Here is a 24538-nt window from a genome sequence, read left to right on the forward strand (position 1 = left end):
TTGTATAACTAATTTCTAGAAGCAGAACACTTTCTGCCCAGTCTTTGTGATTTACGATACTTTCAACCAGGCTTTGTTTAGATCATTGTTTCCCAACCTGTGGTTTGCATATCCATAGGGGGTTCGCAAAATATTTCGAAGAGTTCGCCAAAACTCCTTTCCATAATGGTGGGTTTTGAGGTTAGGCCTATTACTGTTTTGTTCGTTTCAGTTGTGTTAATAATAATAATAATAATAATAATAATAATAATACTTTAAAATTAATTGACCCAATAATGGTCCTTGTTACATACATGTGAGATTGGGAATTTATCACATTATTTCCACAATAAATTAATATTTACCACAAATGCCTGATTTACAGTTATGTTACAACATTAGGGATGCATTTGATTTTGCTATAGGGGAAATTTGGTCTTCTAAATTCTTTGTGTTCTAACAATACTAACAACACTACCGCAACCCCACAAAGGAACAGTTACATGGTGGTCTGGCCTTTGATTTTCAACAACAGCCTACTTCTTCTTTCCTTGTGGCAAATACAGTAAGTTGGCATCTGGGTATCAGAACCATTCCCATTCTCACTAAGTGGATAACTGGTTGAAAAGTGAAAGTTGGAAAGGGGAACAGGATTTAACAAAATTGCAAGTTACGTGTTGTGTCAATGTGTGAGAAGAAAAGAAAGTAAAATGATAATTACATTAAGTCTGAAGTAACAACAAAAACTAAAGTTCCCTCCCATACAGCCTTGGCACCTGAGGCAAACAAATTTGTTTGGATGCAGACTCTTTACAGCAATATACCATCATTCTCACCTCAGCCTTCACTGGACATAATTACCCCACGCATCATAGTTAAAAAAGCAGATTTCTTGGGCCATCACATCCAATCCTGGTACTGTTGATCCCGCTAAAAAATTACTTCAGAGCATTCCACTGGTGACTCAGCATTATTCTGGTCTGGAATGTGTTAATCAGCTACTTCAACAGGGCAATGACTTCCTAAAATTATGCCCTGAAATGAGACCAATTCTGTCTGAAATTTTGCCCACCACACCAAGAACAGTTTTCTGTCGCCCTCTCAACTCCACAATATTCTTGTCAGATCCTATGCTCCTTCTGCACCCATCTCCCTACCCTATGGCTCCTACCCCTCTGACTATCCCCACTGCAAGACTTGCCTATGCACCCTCCTACCACCACCTATAGCAGCCCTGTAATTGGCAAAACATATACTATCAGAGGGAAACAACACACGTGATATACCAGCTGTTATGTACAGCTGTTATGTACAGCTGTTATGCACGCTCTACAACATGACAATCATGACCCCAGCACCAGTTTCACCACACGTGCCATCTGGATTCTTCCCCCAGGCACCAGTTACTCAGAACTCTGCGGGTGGGAAGCAGCATTACAACATGCCCCTTGGTTCTCGCCACCCACCTGGCCTTAGTTTATATTAATTTCTTCTGCCTCAGCATTTCTTCACAGTGACTCCTCTTTTCTTCACTCTGTTTTAGTTTTTTACATCTTTCATTGTCTTAGCTATCTATTTTTTACTGCCCGCTCCCATCTCTGTTACATGCAATGCACTTAGCTTTTCACTCTTATTAACCAATGCATGATGTTTAAGCAGTAATCTCTGTCTTGCATATTACCCTGTTTTCCACCTTTAAGCTCTCAGGTTTCAAATCTCATCCAATGCAGTCCCCAACAATCAGTCTTTCCTTTTCATCCCATGTGGTAAGTCTCCCCTGACCCACAGTTCTGGGTGGCTTTCCCAAAATATACCTCTTTCCCTAGACCTCTCCAGTCCTTTTCCTTCACCCCTCTTCCTTTCCCTTCAACCCTTCTGTCTGAAGAAGGAGCCACTCTTTTATGTGTGTGTGTTCTGCAGCCTCTTGGATAGCAGATATTTTTATCTATGCAAATACATTATTTTATTAAAAATTGATCTTTTCCATAGTTATATTAAACAATAACTAGAGTAACTTTAGATTTAAACCCTTATGGGTTAAGTTAATTTCAGGTTATCAAATCTTTTGCTCAGAATTATCTTTCATGCATGTCTACTGTATGCATATTTGAAAATCAAATGTTCACCCAACTCAGACCACTTTTTGTGAGTCAGAAAAGATTGGGAACTGCTGATTTAGATCAAATGTTTCTGAAAGACAGAACTGCCGAAGAACTATAAAACACTTGCAACAATCAATGAAAAAAACAACAAATGGCAGCTCGGACAGTAAAAAATAATACATTTAACTTTTCCATCAAAACATAGTAATTTTGTTCAATAAGAAAAATGAAAGTCTTATATCAGTACAGGATAATGAAAAATCTAAAGGTATTTTTCCAGCTTTGCTATGCAGAACAGAACACCATCTGGAAGTCACAGAGACTGAACAGTTGCACCTAGATGAGTATAGGTTAGCATCACATTACTGTTGGCATATGACATGAGGAAAGGGGGAGTGACTACATACAAAATAATAACCCAGGCTATGGGTCCTGTGAGTATTGTATTGAACAGCTACTTGAGTGTAATTATCGGTTTCCCAGTGATCTGTTGACATCTTGAGGTGTCAGGTATTCTGACTGATATCAACACCATTCTAGCAAGATATTTTGATAATGTGTCTTGTAATCTTCATCACGTGCTGCCTGAGACTGCTCACTGAGTGGGACAGGTTCGATAGTTACACCTATGCCCCCCCCCCGCCAATGACAGGTTCCAGATGTTCCGTCTGTGGTCCACTCCTTATGTGTTTCCCTTTCGCAGCGCCTGACCCTGGGCTGTTCCGGATGCTCTCTCTGCATTTCACTCCCACTAGAAACATTCTTAGGCATTCCCTTTTCAGCCAGGTTTGGCATGCTGAGCATCAGTTATCCTTCTTCAGACCTATGTGGTCATCTGCATGGTAGTGTTCCCTCTTCAGTCTAGAATGGATCTAGGTGTTCTCTTCGCAGTCCACTCCCCTAGAAGTGCCCTGCAATGTTCCACCTGATGCCTGGTGTGCCTGGCACTCTGTGTCACGTTTGTTTCCCCTGTCCAAAACCTCAGTTATTGTTTTTGTTGAGTTCTGCTGCTGCCCCTGTTAAGTTTTCAGCAACTCCAGTGCAGGATACCAGGCTCTACTGAGGTGGTTCCCAGTGTCACAATTCATGAGGTTTTCTATCACCTTTATCTCTAAATACTTTCTTATAACACTGTCCCAGTATCTGGGGGTCTGTGCCAGAATCCTTATTTCATTATAACTTAAGAAATGGTTGAGTTTAAGACAGTGCTCAGCAAGGGTTGATTTAGTTGCCTGTCTTAGTCGAGCTGAGGCATGGCACCTTATATCGCTCCTGTCTAGAGCCTGTGTATTGGGAGAATGACTCACGTGTGCAAAGTGACAGATGGTCTGAAGCGAGTTCAGTCGAGTATGTAGTTCTAATATTCATCTGCTAGAGCACAGTAGTGCACAGAGACATTCAAGAAACAGGTCAAGAGAATGTTTTTGTGAATTGTTCTCTTTATTTCTTGAAGGCTTTTTTGTTCATTTATGTTTGTGCAGTTTCGTATATGCTTTTAGCAGCGTGAATGTGGTCTGAAGTAAATATGTAAATCACTGATCTACTGATGAATGTTGTACGACGGGAATTTTGTATCATAACATGTTAAGTAAGTTTATGGTAAAAGGAAAGCTAATTTGAGTGCAAAAGAAAATAGTTAACAACATAAAGTATAAACAAAATTTCAGAATGTTAAATATTTATTTTGGGAAAAAATTCAGTTCGAAAGTGTGTTATTTGTTGATTGGTTAGTCATGAAAAGCACGGACTAATGCGGGAGAATAATGTTTTTTCTATTGGCCTTAAAGAAAACTGACCAATCATAATGTGCTATTCCTCGCGTGTCTTTTTTCTTGGAAACAGAGAATGCTTACAGTAGTCGAGGTAGTCGGAGCCCAGCCTTTCAATGGTACGGTCGTGTGCAGTATGAGCTCCGAAGGAAGTTATAATTTGACAGTTTTAGTTGTGCTACATGTTTCAAAAGTGTTTTAAAGTGAAGGCATATTTGCTACGGTGTGATGTTTAGAAAGTATGGGTATTTTAAGTAATTTTGTATCTGAGAAAATATAGTAATTACGCATGGTGTATTGATCAGATCAGTGACTAAAAACTTGAGCGCATTAGACACTGATAAACTTAATAGTATGGAAAGTGTTTTCATTTAAGAAAAATCTGTTCTTAGTAGCTGATCATATTTTGGGAATATTTAATAGTATGGTGAGCATTTTCATTTAAGGAAAATCCGTGCTTAGTAGCTGTTCATATTTTGGGAAACTTGCTAACGTGAATGAAAGGGTTGGTGCATGAATGTGTTAAGATAAGCATGGGCTTGGCAGTGAATGTGTACATTATCAAGGTTCAGAATATACCAAAGTTTTGGCAGTATTTCCTCCTTTCATTCAAAATCAAGGCCTTTTCCTGATTCTTGGAATAGTTATGTTGTATGCATCCTGGTGCGAGTTGCAGTGCCGTAGATTTTTGCTTGGCTTTCCTACCGGTGATGTGCTGCAACGAGTTCACAGGTAGGTGAAGGTATTAGACGAAAGGAACCGCGTCGCCGCACATGGTGCATCGGCCAGGAAAACAGTTAAAAAGCCATAGTACATTGAATCTGTGGTTGAGAGAAATTTTGTGAAACACCGTATAGTGGACGATAATGAAAAGTTTTGTAAATCGGTACACGTGGAATTTTGAATGGAACCTGTTTCGAGTCGCCGGAGAGACTTATAAGAAAGAAGAAGATGTTAAACAGTCACAATAACAATGAGGGAGCATCATAGCAGCAGACGGCGTCATAACGGTATCAACGAGCAGCAGTACGACAGGGCAGTGCTGCCAACTTACACAACGAGCGGGGACCCTGAAACTGGTACAGCAGATGAAGAGGTCGGACTCTACAGATTCAACACGTTGAGGCTGCAGCATTCAACGAAAGATAAGTTAAGTTTGTTACACGTGTTGTGTACGTGAGCTGAAAGACTGAGTAACACGGAAAGTGATAAAGATTTTGTAAATACGATAAAAGAGGAGGAACTCTCATTCTGTGTAAGTGCTTTACAAACTAGCTTGCCTGAAGAGAGAGAAGGAGTACATGTTAATGTAAAAGAGGAGGTTTTTGATGATATTTCTTTGTTATTTACAGACAGTGGAGTAGAATCTACTTCAAGGATGTCAGTTAATGTACCTAGTAGAGGTAATGTAAATCCTGAAAGTGACATTAAGCATGAAATCGGTAACAACCAATTGTGTGTTACTGAATTAAATGGGTCAAATGTGATACAGTACTGGTGGAACAAAGTAAACAGGAAACAGTAATGCAGAAAATACAACCTGGAAGTACACAAGAAATGTTTGCAGCGTTAATGGGTTCTATAAAATTTGGGCATACTAATTTGGCTGAAACAATTGGTCAGACAATTAGTAAACTTGATGAAAAACTCGAAAAGCAAACTTCTGATTTTAATGAAAAACTTGAGAAGCATACTCCGGTTTTAAAAGAAATGTGGAAAAACGATTTGAAGTTGTTTGAAAGTAAAGTGGACAGCAAAATTTCTCAAGTTGCGAATAACTGCCAACAATCCATTAAAACTGTAAAAAAGTGAATTAACAGATGCCTTGAAAAAATTGCTATTGGAAATAAACAAAGGGTAGATTTGATAAAAGAAGGTGTGCACAAAGTAGAGGTCAAAATAGTGGCGGTAGAGTCTATATGTGTAAATGATCACAAATTGCTAGACAGTAAAATCAGTTCTGAATATGTCAAATGTATGAATGAAGTAGAAAGTGTGTCTGACCAAGTGGGCGTGTCTGAAGAAAATGTTCTTCACCTAACTAACCACGTAGAAGAGGTTGAAAATAAGGTGGATGAGCAAAGCATTAGATTGTGCCAAGTTGAAACTAACCTCAGACATAGAACTAACAGTAGTGGGTGTAATTTTGTAGTAAAATCATCTGAAATATCGTATGTCACTAACAGGCAGTTTTTACATCTCGATCCAACAGAAAATGTGCATCCAAAAGAATTCTGGAATTACTTTGAAGGTGTTCTACCTAGTTTGTGGTCAGACAGAAAAAATAGGGTTTGCTATATTTAAATTCTTAGGAGAGGCTAGAACTTGGGGGGTTATCGCTACTGAACAGTATGATACTCTAGATACATTTAAAGAGGCATTTTTTTTAAGAATATTGGGGCAAGCACATACAAATGGAGTTGCTATATAGCTTATGGGCTGGGGAAAAGTTTAATCCCAGGAAGGAAAGCGTAAGAAAGTTCGCATTAAAGTGGATGAAAAACCTGCAACATTTAAACAATAAAGTCGAGCCAGAACAAATTGTTATGAGCCTGGAAGATAAACTGCCCATGAACTGGCAAAACAAAATTATTGCACCTCTGAGGGTGACATTCATAAATTCATTCTAAGATATTTTGAGAGAGTTGAGAAGTTGTTGCATGAGAAGGAGCATGCAAATCATAATGTCAGACCACCAAATAATGTAGAACCACAGCAGAATGTAAACATTAATAGAACTGGCGTGTACCGTGGAAATAGCAGGAGCAGAGGCGCTGGGAGGTGGCGCTATCCAGCAAATGATAGGCTAAATAATGAGGAGCAGGTCCACAATTATCGATCATATTTTCTGGTGTGAGGATATAAAGTTGCGCCAAGGCGATAGCAAATGGGGGTAAAGATAAGAAATGGTACAGAATCCCAGAATCCGTTAAACTAAATGCTGTCTGTGAAAGGGCTAGTGTTTACAAGATGGGAAGAAGTAATTTGAACCCGCTAGCAAAACCCATTGTAAGTGTTAGCACTAAACGAACAGGTATTATAAGTGAGGAGCAGAAGAAGGTAGAAACAACAGACAAAATGAGCTACATAAAAATCTGTACATTTAATGGAAGTTTAGGGGACTTTTTGGACAGAATAAACAAAATAAGCACTGTATTGCAGATGAAATGTGTGATGCATTAGCAGGAAATGTGACAGAACCTGATTGCCAGAAAGTCATTAGCAACCAAGATGAAGTAGAGTCATGTTCTGGGAAGGAGAGAGTACAGAAGCTGCAGAATTACAGGAGATTAGTGATGTCAGTATAGAAGAAATACTAGCGCCTATAAATGACGACATTGGTGAGGCTATAACGGAGAGGCAGGAAAATGGTGACCAAAATGGGGGTCAGCCAATTAATTGTGGAAAAAAAGGGAGAGAGACAGGAAAGGGAGCATGGCGAAATGCCAAAAAAATTTTTTGAGCTGTCATTGGTGGACAGAATAGTTAGTATGGGACAGAAAAGTGATGAGGTTAATTCTGCAAAAATCTGTGTAATTTCTGGAAACAGGGAATGTTTCAATAGAAGAGAGGTTGTGAATGATTTGTTGGAGTAGGATTCTGACACTAGCAATGAAAGGAAGTTCTGTTGCCAGTAAAAATAAATGGTGTGCAAGTACTCCATAACTTCCTTATAATCCCTGAACTATGTATAAAAATGCTAATTGGTGAGGATTTCTTTAACCAGTACAAAGAGAGATTAAATTTTAATGAAAATGTAGTAATTTTTGAAATAAATAGGGAAGATATGGTTGTACCATTAATTCGAAAAAATAATTTGACCAAAGAAGAAGCAGCCAGTATGGAAGGATGGAAGATTTAGAGGGCTACAATGAGTATGGGGATGATGTGGAGGTGGACCCCGAGGAAATGAAGGGGGTACAGCAAAAATAGGGAGGCCTCAGAGGGCACTGCAACCTATGCAATGCTAGGTGTTTGACCAACACCAGGTGCTCGAGTTATTGACAATGCTATTTCAGTTTCTTTTCGGGTTATCAATCTTTCTCTTCTGTCATTTTGAACTGAATCTATCATCTTTAATTTTCTTCTCTGTCAGTGAAGGTAAAGTGTTTGAGAGACTCAGAGGGCGTTATGGTGTCTTATGATGAAATAAGTTTTTGGTGAGAGAAATGGGGGTCAAATTGTAATGGAGTGAAGTGACAACATAAGTATGTTGATGTAAGAAAATAATTAAAGGTATGAAGGTGATGATGTAAAGGGATAGTAGAAAAAGGGTGCATTATCCTGCTGAAAGCTGACATTAAGGATTGACATCAGTAATGAGAGAAGGTATACCATGGTATGTGGAAGTGTGCAAAGCATTAATGCATCAGTTAAAATAATGGAAGAAAGGAAGGAATATCCTATGTTGGAATTTGTAAAAATAAATTGGAGACTGAGTGAAATGTAGTGAAATGAAAGTGCAGTAAATGAAGGAGATTTTGATGAAGGAACACCAAAGGAAAAGGCATTCTGTAATGACGAAAAGAGATATACAGTGGCCACATAGATAAAGGGAGTTTATAAATATGACAAAAAATATACCTAGATAAAGTTGAAGAACATTTATTCTGAAAGAAATATGAATGAATGTGGAGATTTTTATACAATTTTTTTTTTATTTATGTTCAATAGTGGTAAAAAATATGAAGAAGAAGTGATGCAAAGAGACACAGCATCATAAAAGTGGTAACTATGAATTATAGCTGATTGAAGTAGCTAAAATAAAAAAGCAATACTGTTAATTTACTTTCATTTGAACTTCAGTTAAATGAAATATAAAATTTGTAAATAATTTCTTGTACTAATAAGTGATTGTGTAACAGGATGTATGTAAAAAAAAGTAGTCTTAGACGGAAATGTGGTTTTAGGGACAATGTTGCATGTAAACCCTCGGAGGACGGATATGTGGAGAATGGAGGAATGTTATGGATCCTGCATACCATTATCAAATGGAAGGACACAAATCGCAACGCCTTAAAAAAAAAAAAAAAGGTGAACAAGTAGTTAACTTCAAAAGACTTTCATAAAACATGAATTTAAAAATGTTGAAAAAGTTATTAAAATGTTGAAAATTTGTTTCAAAAATTTACATCAATTTTCTCAAGTACGAAATGGTTTTTCATGAAGAAATTAAGAGATTAGGCTAGGTTAATTGTAGAGTGCCAAGTCTGGAGTGAGAAATTTGTAATTTTAGATTATAAGAATGAGAATAAGTGGGTTTAGTCGAGTATGTAATTCTAATTTTCATCTGCTAGAGGACAGTACTGGACAGAGACATTCAAGAAACAGGTCAAGAGAATGTTTATGTGAATTGTTCTGTTTATTTCTTGAAGGCTTTTTTGTTTATTTATGTCTTTACAGTTTTATATATGCTTTTAGTAGTGTGAATGTGGTTTGAAGTAAAGATGTAGATCACTGTTCTACTGATGAACGTTATATGATGGGGAATTTTGTACCATAATATGTTAATTAAGTTTATGGTAAAATGAAAGCTAATTCGAGTGCAAATGAAAATAGTTAATAGCATAAAACATAAAAAAATATGAGAATGATAAATATTTATTTCAGAAAAAGAAACAGTTCGAAAGTGTGTTATTTGTTGATTGGTTAGTCATGAAAGGCACAGACTAACATGGTAGAATGTTTTTCTATTGGCCTTAAAGAAAACTGACAAATCAGAACGGAGTATTCTTTGCACGTCTTTTCTCTTGGAGATAGAAAATGCTTGCAGCCTTTCAATGGTACGGTCGTGTGTAGTATCAGCTCTGAAGGAAGTTATAACTTGTTGGTTCTGGTTGTGCTACATGTTTCAATAGTGTTTTAAAGTGAAGGCATATTTCTTAGAAAGCGTGATTTTTTTAAAAGTAATTTTGTGTATGAGAAAAGACAGTAATTCCGCGTGGCATACTGAGCAGATCGGTGACTAAAAACTTGAGCGCATTAGACACCGATAAACTTAATAGTATGGCGAGCGTTTTCATTTAAGAAAAATTTGTGCTTAGTAGTTGTTCATATTTCGGGAAATATGTTACCATAAACTTGCTAATGTGAATGAAAGGGTTAATGCATGACTGTGTTAAGACTGGCACATGCTTGGCAGTGAACGTGTACATTATCAAGGTTCAGTATATACTGAAGTTTTGCCAGTATTTCCACATTTCATTCAAAATTGTATGCACCGTGGTGCGAGTTGCAGTACGGTAGGTTTCTGCTCGGCTTTCCTACCGGCAATCTGCTGCAATGAGTTCACAGGTAGGTACCGGTAATGGATGAAAGGAACTGCATCACCACAGGGTGCGCCTCTGATGCTCCTTCCATCTGATGTCCACTTTTGTCGTCGTTTGGCCAATGTATGACATACCACATTAGCAAGATACAGTTTAAATTCCTGGTTTTCACAGTCCCAGGTTGTATTTCACATTTTCCAATAGCCCTCTTATTTTGGGAGGGGGACAAACACACACTTGATGTTGTGCTACCTGATAATTCAGCTGATTTTGGCAGAAATAGATCCTGCATAGGGCAGGTACAACACAGTCTTTGCCTCTCATTGCTATTCTTCTAGATTGTGTGGCGGATTGGCTCACTGAAGGGCCTTCTGAACTGTTGAGTCGTGTATCCAGTCTTCAAAACATTGATCGTAAATGCTCTTTATCTGCTGTCAAACTATCTGGATCTAACAATGTTTGTGCCCTGTGAATCAACATCTTCAGAACTCTGTTCTTCTGCACTGGGTGGTGACAGCTTCTGGCTTGCAGGTACAAATCAGTGTGTGTAGGTTTGCAGTACACACTGTGGCCAAAACGAGTCATCTACTCTCCTTTTGACAGGTACGTCCAGAAATGGCAACTAGCCACTCTTTTCCATTTGCGTGATGAACTTAATGTTGGTGTGAGTTCAGATGTTCCAGAAACTCACTGAGCCTATCCCTACCTTGAGGCCACATTACAAACGTATCAACCACATACCTGAAGAAGGATGTGGGTTTGCGTTAGCCACCTCTAAAGCCTCCCTTCCAAATCTCTCCATGAACATATCGGCTACCACAGGAGACAGAGGACTGCCCATGGCTACACCTTCTGCCTTCTGTGTGATCACTGGACTGAAGAGGGAATGTTAAAGAACATTTCTAGTAGGAGTGGACCATGGACATAGCACATGGGACCACACCAGATTGAAAACAGTACACCAGCCCATAGACAGGTGCTCTGGGACACAGAAGGAACATCGAGGGATGCTGCTAGTGGGAACAGACCACAGACGGAACACCTCTAAACTACCATGGACGGGGAAGATAAAATGTATTCGAACACACGGCTGAAAATGACTTACAAGTTTGTGGCACCTTCCAACGGTACAGCTGGAATTCAATATGGTGTTGGCCCATTCTTAGTCTTGATGACAACTTCCACTCTCGCAGGCATATGTTCAATCAGGTGCTGGAAAGTTTCTTGGGGAATGGCAGCCCATTATTCATGGAGTGCCGCACTGAGGAGAGGTATCGAGTTGGTCGGTGAGGCCTGGCACGAAGTCGGCATTCCAAAACATCCCAAAGGTTTTCCATAGGATTAAGGTCAGGATTCTGTGCAGGCCAGTCCATTACAGAAATGTTATTGTCCTGTAACCACTCCGCCACAGGTCGTGCATTATGAACAGGTGCTCAATTGTGTTGAAAGATGCAACTGCCATCTCCTAATTGCTGTTCAACAGTGGGAAGCAAAAAGGTGCTTAAAACATCAATGTAGGCCTGTGCTGTGATAGTGCCATGCAAAATAACAAGGGGTGCAAGCCACCTTCATGAAAAACACAACCACACCAAAACACCACTGCATACAAATTATACTGTTGGTACTACACACGCTGGCAAATGACGTTCACCGGGCATTCGGCATACCAACACCCTGCCATCGGATCGTCACACTGTGTACCGTGATTCATCGCTCCACACAATGTTTTTCCACTGTTCAATCATCCAATGTTTAAGCTTTTTACACCAAGCGAGGTGTTGTTTGGCACTGACTGGCATGATGTGAGGCTTATGAGCAGCTGCTCAACCATGAAATACAAGTTGTTTCACCTCCTGCCTAACTGTCATAGTACTTGCAGTGGATCCTGATGCAGTTTGGAATTCCTGTGTGATGGTCTGGATAGATGTCTGCCTATTACACATTACGGCCCTTTTCAACTGTCGGCGGTCTCTGTCAGTAAACAGATGAGGTCGGCCTTTTTGCTTTTGTGCTGTATGTGTCCCTTCACGTTTCCATTTCACTGTCACATCAGAAACAGTGGACCTAGGGATGTTTAGGAGTGTGGAAATCTCACGTAGAGACATATGACACAAGTGAAACCCAATCACCTGACCATGTTTGGATTCCGTGAGTTCGCGGAGTGCCCCATTCTGCTCTCTCATGATGTACTAATGACTACTGAGGTCGCTGATATGGAGTACCTGGCAGTCGGTGGCAGCGCAATGCACCTAATATGAAAAACATCTTTTTTTGGGAGTGTCCGGATACTTTTGATCACATAGTGTATGTATAAATACTGGACCCATTCCACTCGACAAGCAGTCTCAGGTAGCACCTGATGAAGATTATGGGTCGTGTTGTCAAAATATTGTGCAAGAATGATGCTGACATACAGCTGAATACCCGACATCTAAAGATGTCAACACATTGCCAGAGAGATATGAAGAATTGCATCAGGAGAGCCTACAGAGCGGAGATGCACCAAAATATCAAGCTTCAAAAGAAGGAAGGGGAAATGCAGACTTGTGTTAGTTGAGATTGAGATGTAGTACCAGTTTTCGTCATAATTAAGTATCACAAAAACCCCACAGCTGCAAATAAGATAAAACATCTGGCCAGCATGGCACTTGTTAGAGAGGGGTTTCGAGATATGCACCACAGGCTAGATTGACAGCCTGTGAGGTTTTACACTTTCACCTGTACATGGCAGCCTCCTCAGCAGCTGTAGACAGGGACAGGGTAGATAATGCCTCTTAGTCTCTAACAGCGTGCACCAAGAACAATGCCACAGCATGTCAGTCTTTAAGGTTTGATAGCATGAGTAATAAAACACAGCAGATAGAGGACTTTTGTGCAGTGATGAACCTAAGTCACCAGCAGTTCGATGACTCCACTTTGAAGGTATTCAGCAAGGGTCTCAACTCTGGAATGACTCCTAGAAATGTGCTCATTTCAGGTTTCATAAGTGCAATGAAGCAAGCAGCCAACATACTTCCACCAAATGTGGCATAAACACTTGCTGTAGACCTACACGGTGCTAACCAAAACAAAACCTCCAAAAACGAAAATCTCAAATGATGAGAGGCTTGTAGTCAAGAGGCTCCAGGAAGCTAATAGCACCATGGTGTTACCAGCACACAAAGGGAATTCTACAGTCGTTCTGCAGCCAGATGATTATGATGAGAAAGTGTGCCAGTGTCTGGAGGATCCTGCATACAGACTTTTCGAATGTGACCCTATGGACAAAGCGGACGAGGACTTTCTTGAAGGAAACAAGTATGCCTTACAAGGTCATTAAACAACTACAACTGAGAGCACCAGTTCCACTTAGTGTGTCAGACGTACACAAAAAGGATGGGACACTGGACCCAGTTGTCAACAACACTGGTGCATCAACAAGTCCATTATCTAAGTACTCCGAAAAACTGCTGCTCCCCCATGTGGGGAAGCATATTCACACATTCACAGCTAAGGAGACTTCTTGTAATGTCTGAAGCAGTGAATCTGATATAACAGTCAGTTTCGATGTGGCACCCTTTTCATGAGGGAGCCACTGAGACTCATGGGAACTGATTGCAGAGAGATTGGAAAATGCTCCGATGGACCTGTTCAGGCTTATAAAGACTTCAACTTATTTGCTGTAGAGGGCAATATTAATAGCAGATTGAAGGTGTAGCCACGGGCAGCCACCTGTCCCTAGTGATTGATGTTCATAGAGAGATTTGAAGAAAAGGCATTATGGATGGCTAGATACAAACCCACGTGCTTTTTCAGGTATATGGATGATATATTTGTGATCTGGCCTCATAGTAGGGATATGCTCAATGAGTTTCTGGAAAATCTGAACTCAAGCCACCCATATATTAAATTCACCATGCAACTAGAAAAGAATGGCCAGTTGCTGCTTCCAGATGTAATTTTCAGAATGAGAACAGATAGCTCATTTGGCCACAGAGTGTATCACAAACCTACACACACAGATTTGTGCCTGCAAGCCAACAGCTGTCACCATCCAGTGCAGAAGAATAGAGTTCTGAGGACATTGGTCCACAGGGTACAAACATTGTCACACCCAGATAGTTTGGCAGGGTAATGTTCTGCTAGAATGGATATAAAACCAGATTCAGAAGGCTCTTCAACCAACCACTCCACCTCAGTCTTCAGAGATAAAGGTGACAAAAACCCCATGAATTGTGACACTGGGTTGGTTGGTTGGTTTGTGGGGGTTGAAGGGACCAGACTACAACATGACACTGGGAACCAACTCAGTAGAGACTGGTACCCTGCACTGTATTTGCTGAAAACTTAACAGGGGCAGCAGCAGAAATCCACAGAAAGAAGAACTAAGTGTGTTGACGTGGATCACAGACCTCAAACAGAGCACCAGGCACTTCGAAACAAAGACAGCATGTTGCAGGGCACTTCTAGGGGGAGAACAGACCACAAAGGAAACACCTACAACCACATTGGACAAAAAATGGATGACCAGTGCACAGACGGTCAGACCGAAGAAGGAATACCTACGAATGTTTCTAGTGGGAGCAAACCACAGTGGACTAAAATTGGAATGCCAGCCAAAAGACAAGTTCTTTTGATTGATGAGGGAATGCCTAAGGATGCTGCTAGTGACAGCAGACCACAGACAGAACACCTGGAACCTACCGTGGAGGGGGAAGGGCGTAGGTGAAAATACTGGATCTGTTCCACTAGAAGAGCAGTGACGCAGCAGCTGATGAAGATAACAAATCACATTAATAAAATATCTAGCAAGAACGACACAAATATTCAACAGAACACCTGATATCTCAAAATGTTAGCTATTTGAGTCCTATACCTTAGTGATAGGCATGGAAATGTACAAGATAGTTGTTCTGACAGTCAATAAGCTCTCAAAAGTAACATTTGAAACTTCATCAACCAATCACAGGAGTATTAACAAGACCCAGAAGCAATAACTGGGAAAAGATTATATGTGGATATTTAGAACCAATCAAGATTTTGGATGGTTGTGATTGAAGGCTCTGTGTTTCACCCCCAAAGTAACATTCCAAACAAAAACAGCATGCCAAAGTGCAACAATGATAGATAATTTACTTGTAAATCAACCTGTCTTTCATGAAATAGATGTGGATCCCATAATAAATGGTTTATCTGATGATGATGATGGTCAAATGGCAGCAATAAAGCATCCGAATCAATCAAGTTTAACTTCCAAAGCAGAGAAAAAATTCACTGAATCGTAAACGCTGAGTCAGTTACTCTATTTAGAGAGAATGTACAAAATTCAAAGTGGGAAGTAATTTAGCAAGAACACACAGTAGCTGAAAAATTCAGTTATTTACTGAAAATATTATTATAACACTAGGAATGCAATTATGCTTTGCAAAGGCTCAGGGACACATAGAGCAGAAACAAAGAAAAAATGTGGCTAGTATCTGGGAACAAAACATCTTATATGACAAGCACAGGTCCAGTTCTAATCAAGCCTTATGACACCAGTACAAGCAGTACTGCAAAATTCTTCAGTGTATCACAAAAATCATGTACTCTGCACAAAAAATTTAAAAAAACCAAGAACAAGCAGGAACAATTTGGAGCATTTTAGGCATGAAATGAATAAATTCAGTACAGCAAATGATACTGAACTCCCAGATGACAGCAGCAGTGAGACAGATGGCAAAAAACTGCTCAATCAAAATCAGGCCCAATAAACTTACTTCAGCATTCAATGTTCAATACTCCATCACACAAAAATTATTTGGTCAGCAAAAAGTACTAAATCTTCTGCCTACCTTAGACAAAGAACTAAAATCTTATGCTGACCTGGTAATGTCTCCCTTGAGTCACCTCTGTAAATAGTCAATGATACAAGGTGTAGAATTTCCTATAAGTTTGAAGTATGCAGTATATAGTAACACAAATACACAAAAGTAGACAGAAGCAACTGACCACTAATTATAGACAGATCTACGATCTCCCTCTTTTCCATCTCCTCGAATATTTTTTAGAAGATTGTTTACAACACAATACTGAATCATACTTCTGAGAATAACCTTGTAACTACAGTTTAATTTGCTCCCATACAGTCTTAACTACTGAGAAGGCAATGTATGATTAATGAACTCAATTCTAGCAGAATGTGTAAGTATGTGGTACATTTATATCGATAGTACTACAAGTGGCGCCAAAGCTAATGTCAATACAGTAACAGACATGACAGAAACTGAAACTGATGGCAGTACAAAAAAAGCAGAAATGCGGAACTCCTCTATATATGATGGGTTGCAATCTGTCCTTTCTGTAATATTATCGTTATTATTGAAAGTAAGATCATAAGCAAAATTTGTGACTGGACTGGAGATTTCTTGGTAGGGAGGACGCAGCATGTTGTCTTGGATGGAGAGTCATTGACAGACCTATACGTAGCTTTGGGTGTGTCCCAGGAAAGTGTGTCAGGAACATTGTTGTTCATACTGAACATTTGCAAACAATGTTAATATGACACAGTTATCTCAAATTTAGCACTGCTTGAAAAAGCTGCAAAAATATTCAGTAAGTTCTTAACAAGATTTTAAAAGTGCTGTGAAGACTGTCAACTTGCTTTAAATGTTGATAGACGTAAAATTATGCATTTTGCAAAATGAAAAAAATTAGTGTCCTTTGACTATTAATATCAACAAGTAGGCCTACCAGTTGGACTCCGTCAACTCATTCTAATACTTGGGTGTAACAGTTTGTACAGATATGAAATGGGATAATCACATACCTATGCCGTCATAGGTAAAGCAATGGCAGAATGTTATTCTTTGGTAGAATATTAGGGAAATGCAATTTTCATACAAAGGAAATTGCTTCCAAAACACTTATGCATTCCATCCTAGAATATTCTTCAAGTTGTGTGGGTCTCGTACTAAACAGGACTAACAGGGGATATTGAACATAACAGAGAAGGGCAGCAAGAATGGTCACAGGTTTGCTTGAACCACAGGGAGTGTCAAGAAAATGCTGAAGAACCTGACCTGGATTATGTTTGTAGATATATGAAACCTACCTCAAGATAGCTTACACACGAAGTTTCAAGAACCACCTTTTAATGTTGAGTCCAAGAACATACTACAAGCCCTCACATGTATCGATCCTGTTGGTATCACAAGAACAAGACTGCAGTAATTACAGCCTGCACAGAGACACTCCATTCGTGAATGCAACATGAAAAAGACCTAATAATTGGCACAATGAGAAGTACTGTCTGCCATAAACTTCATAGTGGTGTGCAGAGAACAGGTGTAGAAGTTTATCATTTCCAATAAAGCTGAACACAAAAACTTTAGTTTCTTTTAACGCTTTCCATAGTCCTTCCCCCATCCTCCCTCTGTTCTAGCTTATATCACATCCTAAATTGCGGAAGTGGGACACCTACAAAAAGTTTTGTTTTGATTGTACGCACATTTTTAAAATTATAATTTTCGTATTTTGGTTTGACATTTTCTTATATTATTTTTTGCGAAACAGATCCGGCTGATGGAGTGGCTACGGAAGGATATCTTCATTTTCAGAAACGGTAACTTGTATCAGGAAACGGTTAAGAGTTGACATATTTATGCCGTCATTTAATTTTATGCCGTATCTTACCTACGTATACGATTTAGTTAGCTTAAAATGACTATTTTCTGGTATATTGTTATTTTACTCCAGCTTGATTGCGACACAAGAATGTCCTGGAGAGACTTATCGAACATATACGTGAAAACATGTCCGCAAATATCAAGCAACAATGAGAAAATTTTGAAAGAATCGTCATCATCAACATTATAATCTCCACGGAGTGTTTTAACTAATTACGTAAACAATGTTTAGAAAGCAGGTGCCGCGGTTGTTCTTTGCTGACTTCATTAACACACTATCCATTATTTTTCTTGCTGCTTAAAGTAAGTCGTTGTCATCAAATAACTGCATAGGGATTTAAGAAAATAAAAAGTTGTAGGTGAAAAACTGGATCATATTTCGTTTCAACCAACAGAACGCTTCGTTAAAACTAAAATGCAAGTAATGGTTCACGAAACGATCGCCTACAGGAAAACTTAATCGTAAAAAGCCCTATGTTTCTGAAATAAAGAACAAATGCTAGAATGCATTCTACACAAAATTACGTCCTAAGTCGGGGAAAGTTTATAGACATTATTTTACAAAATCTAGAGCAAATGTAAAAGCTTCTGAAACAATTGTTGACCCGCTTAACTATTACAGATCTAAAATTCATAAATGTATCACAGCGCTTTTATATACAGCAGACTCAAATGTGAGAGTAAATCGAAAAACTTACACATGAATATCTGTCGAATCAACAATTCTTGTTTCTCTCCACAGCGCATTTATCAACAATCTCGATTTTTGCGGGCAAAAATTTTCCAGAGATGCCACAACTTGTAAACAAACCCTGAGCTCAGATCTTTGATCAGCGTGTACTGTTTTGTACTGTATACCATGTATACAGTGGCGCTCGGAAGTACCGGTGCGCTTGTTTGGGGAAGTGGTGTGTGTGTGTACTTATAAAAAACGCAAACGACACTTGAAATACCAAGTTATGTTAATTGCTGGCGTATGACAACAGCAACAATGCCGAGAATATCCCAGTAACAGTGAATTTTGGATGTGTAATTAGAACGCATAAAAGAATTTACGCAGTCTTTCGAACTAGTTTGCACAGAAAATGATATTGCCCGATCCATTTGTATTAAGTATATGCCTTGTGGATACTGGAGGCGTGCTGTTTTTGTTGGTTTATTTTGTATCCTTTCATGCATTAAATTTCACTTGCAGTTTCTTGGGCAACTATTTCTGTAGCAGGAAATCCGTTGCTATATTTATCAATGTATTTACTACCTTTCTCGTATATATAAGTGTTCATAATCGCGGTACCTAACCGACGAAGAAAGATTTCATTAAATTTTATAATTGTATATATAATAGGTTTTTTATGTCTTGTTCCAAATTTGGGAGAAAGAAAGATCGTAGGGAATTCAATTCAATAGGTGGCGAGAAATTGTGTCGTTTTAATGCATTGCTGCCTTTCTGTCGAAGTAGGCCAGAAGTTATAGACGTGAATCATGTTTGATACGTGTTATCTAGGCTGTGTAGTAAGTTGCTTGCTAGTGGAAAAGCACATTTATTTATTTATTTGTTGCATAACGTAGGGTGTACCTAGTGAATTATTTGTGTAAATTTGCACCCATGTCACCAATATAATGATAGTGGATTTGACAAGAATGTTTACAGAACATTCAAGGATTTACATTTAATCACTGTGCTCGCCTTCATACACATATATCTGAATACAAAGTATGCCTACCAGCCTCATGGCCTGGTGGGATCCCTGTCAAATTCTGTACCTAATTCACAGCCAAGTTAGCCCCTCTGATGTCTATTATCTGTCATAGACCCCTTAAACAAAAAACTGTGCCCAGTAGTTGGAAAAAAGCACAGGTCACACCTGTCTACAAGAAGGCTGGCAGAACTGATCCATAAAACAACTGCCCATTGTCCTTTTCATTCCTTTGTTGTAGAATCTTAGAACAAATTCTGAGCTTGAACATAATGAAGTATCTCAAACAGAACAGCCTCCCCCATGACAACTGGCATGAATTTCGAAAATATACATCATGTGAAACCGAACTCTCACTTTTCTCACATGACCGCCTGAAAGTCATGGATCAAAAGTCAGATGGATCCAGTATTTATTGATTTCTGAAAATCATTTGACCCTGCACAACACTTACACTTATTATCAAAGGTATGATCATATAGGTTCTCAGATAAGTTGTGTGACTGGATTGAGGATTTCTTGATAGGGAAGACACAGCATGTGATCTTGGATGGAGAGTGATTGACAGACGTAGAAGTTAATTCTGGTGTACCCCAAGGAAGTGTGTTGGGTCCCTTGCTGTTCATGTTGTATATTTATGATCTTGCAGACAATATTAATAGTGATGTCAGACTTTTTGCAGATGATGTAATTATCTACAATAAAGTACAGTCTGAACAAAGCCATACAAAAATTCGGTATGACCTTGATAAGACTCCAAAGTGTCGGAATGATTGGCAGCTTTAAACGTTCAAAAATGTAAAATTGCGCACTTCACAGAACAAGAAAATATATACTCTAGAGTCACAGTTTGAATCTGTAAACTTACAAATACCTGGGTGTAACACTTTGTACGAACTTGACAATCTCATAGGCTCACTAGTGGGTAAACCAGGCAGCAGATTTCAATGTGTCGGTGAATATTAAGGAAATGCAATCAGTCTACAAAGGAAATGGCTTGCAAATCTTTTGTGCGACCTATCCTAGAATATTTTCAAGTGTTTGGACCCATACTAAATGGACTAGCAGGAAGTCATACAGAGAAGTGTGAGCATAAATATTCGCAGGTTTGTTTGACTTATGGAAGTGTGTGACAGAGATGTTTAAGAAACTGAACTGGGAGACTTTTGAAGAAAGACAAACTGTCCCACCAAGGAAGTATACTAACGAAGTTTCAAGAACCAGCTTTATATGATGATTCTAGAAATATACTACAATCCCCCACCCCCTGCGCACGCGCGCGTGCGCACACACACACACACACACACACACACACACACACACACATTTTCTCATGCTCCATATGTGAATGGAATGGGCAAAAAGCCCTATTAACTGGTACAGTTACAGTACTTACCCCTGCTATTTACTTCACAGCGGTTCACAGAGTACAGATGTTGATGTATTAATGAACTTGAAATAACAATGGTGATGGTGGCTCATTTGTTCAGAATTCTAAACTACTAACCTCTAAAACCTATGTACAAAGACTTGCCACATTATTGAGTCAAACCTCAAAACCATGATACCCTGGTTTAGAAACACCACAGACGACCTCTGTATAAATCATACCCAAAGATGCCTTTGACAGGGATCTCTTCTGCACGATGATAGAGAAGAAGAAGTTACAGTAAGATGAGCAACCAAAAAGAACAGACACTCCATGAGTTTACTACGTAAACATTCAGTGCCAATCTAAGCTTTCAACATGCTTCATAGGCCTACTACTGAACTGATTTAAATGTTTTCTTTGATGTCAGTGTTTTCATATTTATTGACAGGTTCAACTGTCATGCCACTCCAATAAAAACGTTCCCATCTGAGAGAACCTTTAGTTGTATTATTTGAATTCAACAGGAGGGAAAAATCAGAAATTAGAGAAGTTTGGGTCAGTTGTATAGTTTTCAGAAGCTAAACTGAAACAATGCACCAGTTAAGACACTGTTTTTATGTTTCAGAACACAGTTGAAAAGCGATGGAAACAACCCATCATTTTGTCTGACTCGTATTTTGATCTTAAAGGGGAGAGGCATTATAGGAATTTTATTTAGGAGTATGTATCCACTAGTGACACTAAAAGTTTGGAGAGGTCTTGGTGGTGTGCTGTGTGCTCCAAATGGTTAATGAAACTGCTCCTAATAAGTATGAGGTCCAGGCACAAATTTTCACTTTTCTTGCTAAATAAATAATTTCGTGGTAACTGCATTAATGAACTGATATTTATTTCAGTGTCTCCATCGATGTAAGTTAAATTATTTTCTGGGCTGTAAATATAAATTTAAATGATGAAATAATTGTATAATTTCTTTGAATTTCAGTTCTGGCAGCATTATGCTCAAATGTCCAACTGGAACCTCTGTTGTCCTGCCTTCTCCAGTGGTTCATTCCGTGTCAGTTCAACCAGGGGCTCCATCTCATAGTCTCAGATTTGACTGAAATTCAGTACACTAATTCTACCATGTGTGGAACACTCATGTACAAAGTATTAGTTTCCCCTGCAAATTAATTCCAGAATTATGACTTGTGAAAGAAGGTGGCGTGACCCAGAAATTGCAACCCGCACCTGGCAATCTGTCTTCAGACCCAACTTCAGGTCTTAATAACTTTGGAACTATTCCACAAAGTCCACTGAAATTTTTGCAACACAGTAACATCCATTTAGAGAACACACTCCATGAATCAAAACACCAACAACATATTTCCGAGGGAAAATAAAAAATTCCAAAATGTGTTTAAAAAATGTAATACGTTAAAAGGTACATATTGTAGGTGCCCTCTATGCCAAATATAATTCACTCAAAAATAGTATAAATTTTTTTGTGGTAAGCTTAATGTGGCCTAAACACACACAGGACTCATCATGCCGATATCAGTCACAAAAACTGAGTTACATGCACACGAAAATACAAAAATTTGAAAAATTACCTGAAAAACATGGATTTTCGAAGTGTGGTAGCACATAAGGGACAAGTGGTATCCAAGTCAAATTTCACACACAGCATAAGTAGACCATAATGATATATATCTCAAAATTTCAGCATGTTATTGCAAGACATTTTTGTACAATGGAAGTTGACAGATGTATTTGGTGATGTGGCCATTGTATCGTAAACTGTTCTGCATCTTCTTATGCTCTCCCGCAACTGTTTAATCACTAAGCAACAACATATAGACAGATTAACACAACCTATCATTAATGTTTACTGCACCTTAACTGCTAAAAACCAGTCGATTGTGCTTAGAACAGAAGTTCTCCCACACTTTGGTTACTGTACTCTGTGCATTGAGTGGCAAATTGTACTGTCTTCCTGACACTGTGATAGGAACTGGAACTGTCATAAGAATATGTTCAAAAGGAATCCAACACCTATCTGCCAAACATGGCCAATGAAATGATGTTGCTGGTCCTGCTGGTGCCATGAAGTCACAAATACATCACCTTCTGCTTCACAGCACTCTGCAACACATCCTAAGTACCATTTGTCATCATAAACAGCAATAACATAGCAACCTGGTTGTATGTTGCTGCTTTTGCTTCTGAATCCTGAGTCAGACACACTGTGAAGACACATGTTGTGCATGAACCTATAGTTATCACCGGACAGTCTGCTCATCTGCACATTGTCAGAGTCCGTTGGAGAGAAGTGATGATAGCTCCTTGTGCCTGCAACAATTTTAACGTGTTCTAGCCTGCTTTTTAGCAACTCTTCAACTGATTTCACCTCATCTTTCGAAACATAGAATGATTGTATGCCACAGATATTTTTCTGTACCCAGGTAAATAATTGAATATGTGTTAGAATGTGACCTTCTGTAGGGTGCTGCAGATTAGCTCGTGATGCCATGCACTTATGGTAGCACCAATACCATCACATACATTTTTACCATGACCTGTTGTGAAAAAATTCCATTCTGCGTGAATCTGAAAATCATGGTAATGCATGCATAAATTTTTGAGATTTTTACAGTTTTTGTACTGACTAGCTGCTCCATCACTGAAGTATTTCGCAAAATGTATGTGAGACAGCTTGTTTTTCACATATGCCATGACAGTGCGAATGTGGGCATGAACTGCAATGGCATCATTAATTAAACAGTCACTAAAAACACACAGGTTCATGACAGACACATCACGTGATTCACCTCTATAGTAAATTGCAAATGGCTGGAGAGTTGCTTGACTGTTGTCTCAATGATATCCTTGGATGGCATCTTGAACTATAAATGCATAATTTTAAGAAAAGTCTAGTATTACTATAATTTCATCTTGTTTCAAATTATCCTTACAAAACTGGAGATAAGCCGATGGTGCTGTTGCTATGAAGCTGTGGATGGTCAGTTTGTCCGTTTTTTGACAACACATTTCAACAAAATCTTACACTGTACTTTGTTTTGTCTCAAGACTTGTGTGATCCATGTGTGTCCATTGTTTAAAGAAAGAAGTTCATCGTCATCCATAAGGAGTTCACCATACAGTTTGTTATTCATGTTTTCTGCAAGGTTTGCCCTACCAGGACACTTCTCACACCAGTGTATCATGCACTGGTAGGAGCTGATGTCGCACACTATCAGCTTCATTGCACCCTTGTAATCCAGATCAGAATCCTTTATAGCTGGAATAATCAGCTTAGCATTTTGATTGGTCTCACATACACAAACATTGTGTGTGCCCCTTGCACTTACAGGCACAACCCATTTTGGCCAAAGATTGAAAAAAGCTGATAAACCTACTTTAGTATTGGGATACTTTTCCTTGAATTCTACATATAGTTCTGATATGTTGCATAGCAACAGTCTTTTTTGCATCTGTAAGCATACATTTCCCATTTTCACCGTTACATAGTCTCTTTTTCCAGGCATTATTCGGCTGTAGTCATTATTTTCATAAAACTCCGCCAGTAGCACCTTTATTTCTGAACTCAATAGCTTACCCTGAGCCTGCTGAAGTTCTTGGGGTGCTTTTATTTTCCTAGCTTGCTTTACCATATATGTACAAACATTGAATTCCTTTGCAGTGTAGTCAATAGACCAGCTGGA

At 38.9% G+C, this 24538-nt stretch overlaps 2 protein-coding genes across 4 annotated transcripts in view; one reads left to right on the plus strand and one right to left on the minus strand.

Annotated features, from left to right (window-relative positions):
* LOC126195262 (intraflagellar transport protein 57 homolog) overlaps nucleotides 1-18594 on the minus strand; it is a 177223-nt gene extending 158629 nt beyond the window's left edge. For 2 of the 3 annotated variants that reach the window (XM_049933787.1, XM_049933789.1), the window contains exon 1: nucleotides 18464-18594. The gene's annotated coding sequence lies outside the window, so the exon portion shown is untranslated. Of the gene's footprint in view, nucleotides 1-17772; nucleotides 17908-18463 lie in introns of those variants that run through there. The other variant, XM_049933788.1, reaches the window with a different exon arrangement.
* Nucleotides 18595-18598: 4 nt separating this feature from the next.
* Nucleotides 18599-24538, plus strand: part of LOC126195263 (protein cornichon homolog 4) — a 91806-nt gene continuing 85866 nt past the window's right edge. The window contains exon 1 of the mRNA XM_049933790.1: nucleotides 18599-18928. Within this exon, the coding sequence (XP_049789747.1) occupies nucleotides 18851-18928 (78 nt within the window). The 5' untranslated portion in view covers nucleotides 18599-18850. The remainder of the gene's footprint in view (nucleotides 18929-24538) is intronic.

This window comes from Schistocerca nitens, chromosome 7 (genome assembly GCF_023898315.1).
Source record: "Schistocerca nitens isolate TAMUIC-IGC-003100 chromosome 7, iqSchNite1.1, whole genome shotgun sequence".
Taxonomy (NCBI): domain Eukaryota; kingdom Metazoa; phylum Arthropoda; class Insecta; order Orthoptera; family Acrididae; genus Schistocerca; species Schistocerca nitens.